This window comes from Entelurus aequoreus, linkage group LG15 (assembly GCF_033978785.1).
Source record: "Entelurus aequoreus isolate RoL-2023_Sb linkage group LG15, RoL_Eaeq_v1.1, whole genome shotgun sequence".
Classification (NCBI taxonomy): Eukaryota; Metazoa; Chordata; class Actinopteri; order Syngnathiformes; family Syngnathidae; genus Entelurus; species Entelurus aequoreus.
In genome coordinates this window covers 33,475,921-33,488,387 of record NC_084745.1, presented here as the reverse complement: position 1 = coordinate 33,488,387, position 12,467 = coordinate 33,475,921, and the positions used below count along the sequence as shown (strand labels likewise).

At 39.0% G+C, this 12,467-nt stretch overlaps 1 protein-coding gene across 1 annotated transcript; it reads right to left on the bottom strand.

Moving 5' to 3' along the window:
- Positions 1-278: 278 nt before the first annotated feature.
- fen1 (flap structure-specific endonuclease 1) lies at positions 279-12,453 on the bottom strand. The gene is made up of 12 exons (XM_062021239.1): positions 12,313-12,453; positions 10,531-10,631; positions 10,340-10,442; positions 10,163-10,265; positions 9,987-10,050; positions 6,666-6,775; positions 4,679-4,815; positions 1,214-1,280; positions 1,010-1,141; positions 791-942; positions 603-717; positions 279-471 (listed from the first exon to the last, which is right to left on the bottom strand). The coding sequence occupies exons 2-12, from the start codon at positions 10,610-10,612 to the stop codon at positions 394-396; spliced, it is 1,143 nt and encodes a 380-aa protein (XP_061877223.1). The 5' UTR covers positions 10,613-10,631; positions 12,313-12,453; the 3' UTR covers positions 279-393.
- Positions 12,454-12,467: the final 14 nt, after the last annotated feature.

Sequence of the window (12,467 nt, the reverse complement as noted above, 5' to 3'; positions counted from 1 at the left end):
CTTTGACGACTATAAGTTTAGTCATGTGATTTGTACATATTTTCAAATAAGACAAAATTGACCAAACCCACAAGTATTGTAATTGAATTCATATTTGATCATGTATTCAAAACACTACCCTGTCTTACTTGTTGGTAGCAGAGAACATATTTTAGTTGACTAACGCTCTTTGTTTAAAATAAATATAGGACTTTGTCTATAACTTACATTGCTGTATTTGTCAAAATAGCAACACAAGAAGCACCTAAATCTAATAATTTGAATGAAATGATACAAAACTCCTTTAATACTTTTATTCCAAAACAGATTTACATCACCCTTTAAACATGAGCTAAAAAGAAAAAAGTCAAGCGTTGTCATTTTGGGCCGATAAACATCAACATTTGTTATATTTCATTTGCCTTTTTTAAATTTGCCCCCTGCTCCTCCGGTCTTCATTTTCTTTTTAGCCGATCCTTTCACCTCAGGTTCCTACAAGGGAGATGACAATTATTTAAATATTAGACTGTACAGTTGGAGTTTTATGATTGGGGAAATTACATTTCAAACTTTTGGATCTTAGAGGTTTCAGGAGCCGCACTATTCTGCTGGATGTACTTTACCTTCCGCTTGGATGACAGAGACCCGGTGACGGAGAAGAACGAGTCCAGTCGTCCCTGCGTGCTCCCCTGACGACTTTTCACGATCTTCTTACACCCGTTGCGGATCCTGTCCTCGCTGCAGGAAAGCGCGATTATTTCATCAGGACGAGGATCCGACAGTAAGATGACGTAGGACGTTTGTGTCGTACCTGAATTGTTTCTCCTCACACATGAACCGCACCAGCCCGTCCTCGTCCGGCTCGTTCCACTTCAGCTCCACTGTAGAACAATCCACCACGTCTGGCTTCAAGAACAGCTCCCTGGCCTCCTTGAACAGCCAGTCCTCCGGAGCCGGGTGCTTCTACGTGCAGGCGGAAGAACGCATCAGACACAAACTATCTTTTTTGGTCCAGATTCAGCGGGCTTACATTGGAGTCGATGTTATCCAAGATCTCCTCGATGCTGCCGTGCTGCTTGATCAGGTCGATGGCTCGCTTGGGGCCGATCCCCTTGATGGTGCCGCAGTAGTCGCAGCCCAGAAGGATACACAGGTCGATAAACTTGAAGGGAAACAACAAGGTATGAAGAAGGTCTCATAGTGGGAAATTCGGATATAAGCCAAAAGACTTTACCTGTTCGTTGGTCAAGTTGATGTCCTGCAGGATGCGAGTGAAGTGAAACTCTTGGACTGGAAGCTTCCTATGAACATTTCATTATTTTCATTGCATTAAATACAATATTGAATTGCTGTTTACCTGAATATAAGACAGCTGAGTCTCAAGAACTGTCATGCATGCTAATAGATAAATACAAAATTGTATTTGTTTTTTTCTTAAAGCTTGACTTTAAAAAAGAGGGGTTGTCTTATATTCGGGTTACTACTGTACTTCCACTGCATTAATATTCAATTAAATCCTTTATAAACACCACAATTAACCTTTTACACCTTGTCTACATCAGGGGTTTTTAACCTCAGTGCCCAACTTTTCCACTACGGAGGGGCCCACTCAAATATTAATAGCCTACTGAAACCCACTACTACCGACCACGCAGTCTGATAGTTTATATATCAATGATGAAATCTTAACATTGCAACACATGCCAATACGGCCGGGTTAGATTAGTAAAGTGCAATTTTAAATTTCCCGCGAAATATTCTGCTGAAAACGTCTCGGTATGATGACGTTTGCGCGTGACGTCACGGGTTGTGCGGACATATTGGGACACCATTGTGGCCAGCTATTAAGTCGTCCGTTTTCATCGCAAAATTCCACAGTATTCTGGACATCTGTGTTGGTGAATCTTTTGCAATTTGTTTAATGAACAATGAAGACAGCAAAGAAGAAAGCTGTAGGTGGGATCGGTGTATTAGCGGCTGGCTGCAGCAACACAACCAGGAGGACTTTGAGTTGGATAGCAGACGCGCTACCGTGAGTACAGCTTTGGCTTCCAAACATTTGATCGCTTGCCCGTCCGTGCGTGCCGCTATGTGCATGTCACGTACGTAACTTTGGGGAAATATATGTGCTGTATGAACTTTACGGAGGTGAACGGTACTTTGGGCTGTGGGATTGAGTGTGTTGTGCGGGGGTTTGATTTGTATTGGTGGGTTATATGGACGGGAGGGGGGAGGTGTTTGTTATGCGGATTAATTTGTGGCATGTTAAATATAAGCCTGGTTGTGTTGTGGCTAATAGAGTATATATATGTCTTGTGTTTATTTACTGTTTTAGTCATTCCCAGCTGAATATCAGGTCCCACCCGCCTCTCACAGCATCTTCCCTATCTGAATCGCTTCCACTGCCCTCTAATCCTTCACTCTCACTTTCCTCATCCACAAATCTTTCATCCTCGCTCAAATTAATGGGGTAATCGTCGTTTTCTCGGTCCGAATCGCTCTCGCTGCTGCTGGCCATGATTGTAAACAATGTGCAGATGTGAGGCGCTCCACAACCTGTGACGTCACGCGCATATCGTCTGCTACTTCCGGTACAGGCAAAGCTTTTTTATCAGCGACCAAAAGTTGCGCACTTTATCGTCGATGTTCTCTACTAAATCCTTTCAGCAAAAATATGGCAATATCGCGAAATGATCAAGTATGACACATAGAATGGACCTGCTATCCCCGTTTAAATAAGAAAATTTCATTTCAGTAGGCCTTTAACACTGACTTAGTAACCTAATGCTAATCGCACTCAACAGTTATAGTTAACCTACTTACAGTTTACAACATTCTCAAATGATATGAAACCATGTGTTCATCACAAAGATTATTATTTATTTAACCATAGGTTTATGTGAAGAATAAGTACTAAACAAATATACTGCATAAAAAGGGACTTATAAATAACTGATGAAAAATAAATGTACAATTATGTTGTGCTAAAATAAACTAAATAATTAATGAATGTTTCTAAGACTGTCAATAAAATTAGCATGCAAAAGAAAATACAGCCTCACCACTTTAGTTAAACTTCTCTGACAAGGTCCAGACTTTGTCTAGTTTGATATTGTCATTACTGCCACAATTGGTGGAAAAGTGTTTTACAACAAAGAACCGCTGCAGCTCATATGGACCACAGCTGAGAAACATATTTTTTTGCCAGCCCTCTAGGTAGCACTCACGGCCCAACAATGTGGCCCCTATGGTTATAAAACACTGGCCTAGAGTTTGGTGATACCTCGTTTTTTGTTAGTAATCCGACTAAGAAGATCAGATCAATTTTCCCGCAAAAAATCGAGAATAATTCATTTCATATGCAAAAAAAATTGAACTCATTGTATGAACTTTTTGATTTACGAACTAGACCAGATAAAAATATGTTTGGGTATACAAACCTTGTCTCAGAGTATCAACGTTTCATCCACCCATTTTGTGCCCTGCAGCACATGCATTGCGGGCGGGTTTATCAATCTCTGGTGCTCAGTACAGCAGTGCTGTTGTTTCATACACATTTGTGTGCTTTTAAAGCATTTTTAACCTTTTTAAAGCATTTTTTTTTCTAGTTTTGCTAGCTCAATATGAGTTCAAATAAAGTAATGGACAAACAATGTGTGGTTTGAAACATTGTCAACATTTCTTCTTATCTCTCCCCTCTGCCGCACACGAAGAAGATTAAATAAGGTTTTATGCTTATCATTGTATTGACGTGGCTGTTAATTGGTAATTTTAAACTGAGTGGTACACAGGGCTAGTGACTCTGTGTGTGTGTGTCTCGGCAGGGCGGCTACAATGAGGACAGTTCCGCCCATTGTTGTTTTGGCTTTGTTAATAAATAGAATAGTGATGAATCACCCCCTTGTTATATTGGTTTGATATTGTGCTTTATATTGTGATCAAAATGTATAAACTTTTTCAAAAATATGGGATTTTGTCATGGCTGGTACCAATACTCAGGTTTACATTGTTTTTTATGGAGAAATATACAAACTTTTTATTTATGAACCCTGTTTAAGAACCAATTAAGTATGTCAATCGAGGTTCCACTCTAGATATAAATGACGTACTAATCAGTTTGACCTTTACTGAAAACTTTTGTTGGCGAAGAGGAGAAGGGGTGGGGAGATAGCCACCTTTGTACTTTGCTTCAAGTGCTGTCACTCGCAATTTTCTTTGGTCCCATATTTTGTGGTCGTACTCAAACAAAGCACCGAGATTGAGGAACCGACACGTGGGATTTTTTTTCCGGTAACTTGCTTCCCCGTAATGATACGTGATCACATGGACTAGTTTGTCACACACAATGTTTGGCCTTACGTCAACTGAGACGATACACAAAAAACTTTGTAAACTTTAGGCAAAAATGTTTACCCAATCCCCCAAAAATGGGTTGTACAAAAACCGAGGTACCATTGGCATTATTTTGAATAGTTAAAAAAAACTTGATCATTTACGATATAGACCCCCCTACTTTTTCCATTTGTGTGTGTACCGCTACAAATCCTACAAATGTATGTGCTAAATATTCAGAGCACTTGTGTATTCTTCATCCAAAATAGCACATTTACTATACTAGCATTACAATGTAAGTACAATCATGTTTTGAAAGATTCCACCACCAGAATGTGCCTAAAGAGGATGCGTGTAACGACATTACTTGGCTTCGCTGGCAGTGAGGTGTCTCAGCAGAACGTTTGTTCCGAAAGTCAGGCAGTCCATGTCCTCCGTCGCCGTGGCAAAGACCTTGCCCGCTTTGACCAGAGCGGCACAGCTGGCCTCGGCCTCGCACGGGGCCTGCAAACATAAGGTTGTACTTTAGCCGAGGGCCCAAAGATCTTCTAGATCAGGGATGAGGACAAAAATCTATTCCCAAACTGGCAAAATAATGGCATAATAACTTAAAAAAAAGACAACTTCAGATTTTTTATTTTTTTTACTTTGGCCAAAAATAGAACAAGCACATTCTGAAAATGTACATATCCCAAATAATGCTCTTGACAAAACCCTTCAAGTTAATTGAAAAATCTGAGGGGAAAAATGGTGCAGTTTTAAAAACAGAATGAATTTAGCCATTAAATTTTAAGGCACAGTCCTTCCTGGGATTGAGCAAAATACAAAATAGATAATAGATAGATAAAAACTCTTCTAGGTATCAAATACCTCATTTTTCATGTCCACTTATTAATCCTGTGCTAACTCAACTAACCATAAAAAACTATTCAAGGGGGTTTAGTTACATTGTGCGGTCACTTTTCTCATTTTTTGACAAAGACATTTTGGGGCAATGAGGGTGCCAAAGAACGATGTGTTCAAAGCAGAAGACGTAAAACGGCATGTTTTACGTTTTATTTAGGTCGAGGGGGAGGAACCGCTGCCACGTTTTACTGTGTACCTCTTGTTTGCTTTCCTAACAGATTTGCTATTGTGAAATCCAGTGGACACATTTAGAACAGCAGTTTCTTTCATTAAAAAAATTCAGCTCATAGCAAACTCATCTCGAGGGCCCAGTTTGTGGGCCTGATTCGGCCCGCGGGCCGTACGTTTGAAACCCTTGCTTTAGATCATTTATTCTTAAACCAAATTTGGCCTGTTGTGTCATTTTGTTTGGACCGCAAAAGGGTGGCCACCAAATGTCATACATATTCATACTGACCTCTTTCAAACTGCACAATCATTGTTGGTATGTCTTCAAGCCTACACTGTGAAAAAGTCAGTAGATTTTACGGTAAAAACTTGGCAGTTCACTCGGCGAAATTTACAGTGAAATATTCAAACAACAAGGAACGTAGATTTTAAAGGTAAAAAAGTAGCAGCTCGGTCGCCATTATTCTGTGGTAAAAACAGTGGCACTGTTTTTTTCACTTTACAGTCATTTTAAAAACTAAAGTTCTGGTGACTGACTGAGCTGTCAGTTTTTACCGTAAAATCTATAGATTGTTTTACAGGCTATCTAGCTGCCATCTACTGAACCTGACAACCTCTACTGCCTTAAATTTATATATGGCGGTATGAGGCTAAATTCTTCACTCGTGGCGGTGTATGGTATACATTGCTGTGTTTGGTCCACCGATCAATGGCACATTTTCGCATTGACTCTTGGAGGCAAAACGTTTAGGCACTCCAGCTCAAGACGCTCTCTGTAAAGACCTACTGCAAAGTTTCTTGCCAAAGACCATCTATATAACAGGACCTGGACCAGGATGCTGTTTTTAAGAACAGAGTGCCAACAATGATAGCCACACAAAAATTCTGATTTACTAAAGGTTTGCGTGTACTAAAAACATGTGCAAACATGATAGCACACGCAAAGCTGATCTACTAAATGTGTGCAAAGTGGATTGCGTCTGTTAAGTGTACGCAGAATAAGCATGATGACATGAATGCGAAGAAAATGATCAAGTGTCTCTGTGGTAAAAGCCTTGTATGCACGCAAAATCCTCATTTAAATGAGGCTCTCTGCACCATTTTTTAATAGCACACACAGTCTTAGTAGATCACACACAACACGCCCACTCATAGTGCATGCCATCTTATTTTTTGCACACGCTGGTTAGAGCGTGGTATTTGGATCTTAGTAAATCAGGCCCTAAGACAGCTCTGGTGTCTTAAAGGAAAAATGTGAACGTTGATAAAGCAAAGCCAACCTCAACGTATGGCACTCCCATCAGGGTCAGCAGCTTCTTGCATTCGTCGTTGTGATGCTTGGTGACTTTGACCAGACGCTTTGTGAGTTTGTCAATGTTCTCTTGTTCTCCTATCAACACAAGATTCAATCAATGTTTATTTATACAGCCCTTAATCTCAAATGTCTCAAAAGGCTGCACAAACCACAACAACATCCTCTAACTACATCAGGGCAAGAACACATTGTTACTCTTAAAGAGGAATACAGCGGAATTAGCTTATGTTCAGTGTGTTGACATGCTTTTCCTCCATTTGTGCATGTTTTTATTGTGACTTTTCTGAAATGGAGTTATGTGTGTGTGGTTCTGAGCTGTGATTCAAGGGTTTGTCTTACAGAGGGCGGTGGCCTGCTAATTAGAGTTAGACCAAGAAGGAGAAGAGTTGGTGAGCTACTTTGAAACGAGGAGCGGGTCTTACTGTTCAATTCAGTTCAGTTTATTTCGAACATGCATACAATACAATTACAATGTAATGCGTCACATATTCCCAGTTGTTTCATTACAGCACGTCCGAAAATGAGCAGGAAGAAGCAGTGCTTATTTAACCCTAGCCCTTTTCATATCATAGCAGTTTTATCCCATTTATTTGTTCTCTGTTTGTAACATACATAACAAATAAATAAATATACCATACGTAAACAAATATTAAATACATAAATAATCATTTTAAGAAATAGTTGTTTCGTAGATGCTTATCCTGCCTCATTACAACATTTTTCATTGTACATATCAAATGTTGACTAGAACCTTAATAAACATTTCTTACATGCAATGTTCCCTCTAATTTTTAATGTGTGTGAGCAAACGCAAAAACTCCCTGAGCATTCAGTGGAGCCCATGTGAGCAACATCAGACGTGTACACTGTGGCTACACCAGCAGCACACCTGTCCCAAACCTGACTAAATAAGTTAAATCTCCATCCATCCATCCATTTTCTACCGATTGACCCTTTCGGGGTCGCGGGGGGTGCTGGAGCCTATCTCAGCTGCATTCGGGCGGAAGGCGGGGTACACCCTGGACAAGTCCCCACCTCATCGCAGGGCCAACACAGATAGAGAGACAACATTCTCTTATTATTATAATCAAATGACCAGTCATTTCCATGAGGTTATTTTCTAATATAAGTGTTTAGGCCCACTTACAATGACAATAACAAAAAATATTGTTTTTCATGAACTGTGTACTTGTATTGTTTGTCTGGGTGGAGGTCCTGCTTTGGAAATAATTTGTACCCCTTTCAGACATTGCATTTAGTTCCCATTAAAACCTTCACATGTTGCACAATGAGATGTAAGCAGGGGATCATGTGTACATTCCTGCAACTTCCTGTTTGTAAAAAATATATTTGTATTAGTATTTATTTAATATACTAACAGCATTTCATGATTAATATTTATAAATTAAGATTCCTAAAAAATGACACTAGAATAAGCACACAATTGATTGGTAAATCATAGTGTAACGACTTGGAATTACACTTTATGTGTGGTGTTAGAGTTGTCCGACTTTTTGTGTGGCCGTAAACGCATCACTGGCTAAGTGCCATATGTGCATGTGTTGGCGCAAGTGAGAAAGAGCGAGCGGCTGCTGTTGATATAACAAAGTTGCTTTTGGTCTGGTTTGTACGGCAGAAAATGACCAGTTTTGCTAGATAAAATTTTTTTTACTAATGTTTCGGTGATGTGTTTATGGCCGACAATAAAGAGTTTTACTCAGTAAAGTGATCGATGGAATTCATGTCCTCAAAGCGTCTCGACAGACATTACAATATTTGAACAATGATGACGAAAACGGTTTTCTCGGCCGTGTCCGTGTCGTGTCGAAAATTGTTATGCGCTTATTTTTTTATTTGATTTTGTGCGTGGCATAGATTTGCCGTGCGCATAGGACGCTTGAGCAGTGCGCAATTGCACAGGCGCACACCTTAGAGGGAACATTTCTTACATGCACAAATCTTTATTTCGGCAAAAAAAAAAAAATCAATGGGTGTACTGCCATGCTTTAATTTTGTCACTTATTTTGCACTGAACAGGAAGTCACTGCACATTTTAATGCTTAGTAAAAAAAAGCAAAGTTAACAATACACCTGGGCGAATAAATTTTGCTGGAAGATATATTGTCCCACAAATTATTACCAATAAAAAATATTGTCAGCATTATTTTAATGCCAATTAAAACATTAATGTGATCATCACACATAATAATGCAAATAACCTTTTTAAATGCAATATACATTTACTTCTCATTGGTATTTTTTGTAAACATAAAATGGACTCTCAATCTCTCAACAAAAATGTACCATCTTGAAGTGAATTCCTCCCCACTAGTTGGAAAAACTGGTTCAAGTGTTCTGTTCTGTTTTTTTGTTGCCATTACTTTCCAACAAATTTGCTTGTTCGTCCGTGTTCATGCAGCTCTTTTGGTTTGAAGCCAAAATATTTCCCACAACTGGACATTTGGCTTTGCAATCATCTTTTTTCATTCTTATTGATAATTAGCCCAGGATTAGATGATAGTATTAGAACGGAACACTTCTCACAGAAATGAGCGCTCTGGTTTTCAAATGTTATGGTTATAGTGTGTTTATTCCAAACATACATACAATTATAATATGATACACCACATATTTACAGTTTCTTAAAACAGCATGACCAAAAAGGAGTAACAGGAAGCAGAGCGTATTTAATCTTACCCCTTTTTGTATCACATTTTTTATTACTCATTATGTAACACAACAATGAATAAATAAATAAATCAGTAAATAAACATACAATGAATAAGTAAATAATTATCAAATACCAATAAATTAAGTTGTCATAAATAAATAGTTAAGTAATTTATGGTTCACATTATGAGCTGAATAAGATTATCCCATTTTTAATAAGGTGCAATATTTTTATCAGGATTGTTCTTCTTTGTACTTTTTGAACACTTTGAGTTTGAACAGTTTACTAAAGTAGATAATATTATTACTTTGTTTGACTTTTTTTTGGCTTATTCCATTTCATAATTTAATTTCACATACTGATATGCTAAAGGTCGTAAGTGTTGAAAGTGCGTACAAATGTCTTAAATTAGATTATCTTTTTTTGAGATGAATTGCTGTACATTCTTGGCTAGCAGGTTATAGTTTGACTGGTACCCAATCATTTACTTAATGTCGAGGAAAGCGGTCGATGGTGCATGTAGGTATTAACAATAACACTGTGGACCGGTTGGCGACATATGCGGGATACAATGTGTCAATATTTATGTGAAAATATGAATTTGTATGAATGTACCCATTTCCTGGGCTTGTGCGAGCATCTTCTCAGCTTCGGCTCTCCTCTCCCCTCTCTTCTCCAGCTGAGGCCAAAAAAAAGTTAAATCCTTTTTAGCATTGAATAACGTTATGATTACTTTGGGTGTCTTTTCTGGTTCCTGGTCATAACAAAAAACAATGGCGCCGCCCACTAACCTCTCCGGACTTGAGCTGGGGAGGTTTACCGTCAAACACGTAAACAGGCTTAATTCCGTGTTCCAGCATGCGGATCGTCCGGTAGAACATTCCCATGAGGTGGCTGCAAGTTGCAGCACACACACACACACACACAAAAGTGAGAAATGTAGGAGTTGTTGTTATTGGAGGCCATACCTAGTAGTCTCGCCATCCTCGTTCTGCAGCGCGTTTCCATCCTGTCGCACAGCAATCAGGAACTGGTAGATGCACATGGAGGCATCAATAGCAATTTTCCTGCCTGGAAGAAAACAATGACGCTTCTTAATGCATCGTCTTAATGTGCGTCCTTATGATTACAGTATATCAATGATGCTTAATAGGTTTACCAAAGTAGTTTTTGATATCTTGCTCTTTTATGGCACCAGGAGCCTGGTCTGCTATCACCTTGGCAAGTCCGTGAATTCCCATAGTGGACCAATGGAAAACTCTATAAAACACAATGAATGAATTATATGGTTGCTGCCATTTTTAACAGTACTGTCAACACTACTACTACTACTACTACTACTACTACTACTGTTTTTGGACCTCGGGAAAGCATTTGATACAGTAAATCATTCTGTTCTTCTTACCAACCTCTCAAAATGTAACTTCTCTCAAAATGCTGTGAGCTGGATTGAATTGTATCTGCATGATCGAACACAATCTGTATCAGTTAACAACTGCAGATCTGACTCTCTTAGGCTAACCTCCGGAGTCCCTCAGGGGTCAATACTAGGCCCCTTTTTATTTAGCCTCTATATTAATGATTTGCCCACTGTTTGTCCTGAAGCTGAATGCTTAATGTATGCAGACGACACGGTTTTCTTCCTTCATGGTCACACCAAATACATTGTTGCTGCTAAACTCACTAAAACAATGTCCTATGTTACAACTTGGTTGCAGGAGTGCAAACGTTTCTAAAACTGAAGGCATGTATGTAACTAAAACAAAAAAAGGATAATCTGACCCCGACATACATATTAATGGAGAAAGAATACAAATTGTCAGCCAATATAAATATCTTGGGTTAATAATAGATTCAGAGCTTTCCTTTAAAGCCCATATTGGCAAATTGTGTAAAATAATCAAGTTTAATCTCGCAAATTTTCGTGCAATTTGAAATGAAATGTCAACTGAAGCTGCAAAATTGTATTTGCATTTGATGATTTTCAGCCACTTCAACTATTGCCTTACCAGCTGGTCTCAGGCTGGTCAGAGTTAAAAAAAAACAAACATTGGAAATCTTGTCAAGCAATTAAGGTTATGGATTTAAAAAATCTAGGCACTATCATCACTGTGCCAATTTAAAAAATACAGTATTTTAAACTGGGACAGTCTTCACACATTTGCAGACTTAAAACTGACCTATAAAGTACTGCATGAATTGGCTCGATCCTCTGGCAGAGTTCATCAGCCAAAGAAACAGCCGTGAGAGTGTCACTCGAGGCTCTGTCAGAGGTGACTGTTATATTCCTCTGTGCAGGAGGTCAGTAAGGAGTGCAAATGTGTGGTCACAACTTACAAGGCCTTCACACAAATTTTTTAAAATGTGGCTTATCAACGCCTACAGCTGCGAGTACTAAAAGATGAGCCTGTTTTGATGCTAAGATAAATGTTATGTTGTAATGTTGTATTTAAAAAAAAATCATATTGTATGCTTTTTTTATTTTTCTCTCTCTCTTTTAAATTGTAGTTTTACTGCCTTTTGTACATCATGGCCAGGGGACTACAGATGAAAACTAATTCTGGCTTTTTTAACCATGTGTAGTCATGTGTTTTATGAAATTGCATTGTCCCCTTTGATATAAACTAATCTAATTTAACAAGTGGTAATGTGATGCTAGCTTGCAGAGTGTTCCACTCATAAACGCATGCTTGAGGCTTTCCATGTCCGATTAATGGAGTGAATAATGCGCGTTGCCGTATCAATCTCATTTATTATGTAACATATTTTGCACGTAGAGTTGCGTTCAATTGTACGTCGTGCTAGCTAGCTAACACGTCGTTCGGCAAAAGTATCCGTTAGCACGGCAGCAAAACATGCATCGCACTCCGCAGCGTGGACACGAATCGACAGCCTCAAAATCATCCGAATAATGAAGTCGTATTGTTTACAAAGTACTTACAGTCGCGGCGTCTGCCAAGTTGTGCTGCGAGGACTTGCGTCTGTTTCGCGCGGAATGAACTCAAAGACATCACTAATCTATCCATCAAGCGCGCTACCAGTAAAACGGGCGATGCGTTTTCTGTCGATGCTTTAAATTCGATTAAGCAGGGCTTT

Bases quoted from the DNA above. Each gene is read 5' to 3' on its own strand.
- fen1 (XM_062021239.1), bottom strand. From the start codon at position 10,612: ATGGGAATTCACGGACTTGCCAAGGTGATAGCAGACCAGGCTCCTGGT. The intron at 4,816-6,665 runs GTTGGCTTTGCT...TTATGTTTGCAG, and splicing joins TGGGAGTGCCATACGTTGAG to GCCCCGTGCGAGGCCGAGGC. The intron at 1,142-1,213 runs GTAAAGTCTTTT...TTTCCCTTCAAG, and splicing joins TCAACTTGACCAACGAACAG to TTTATCGACCTGTGTATCCT.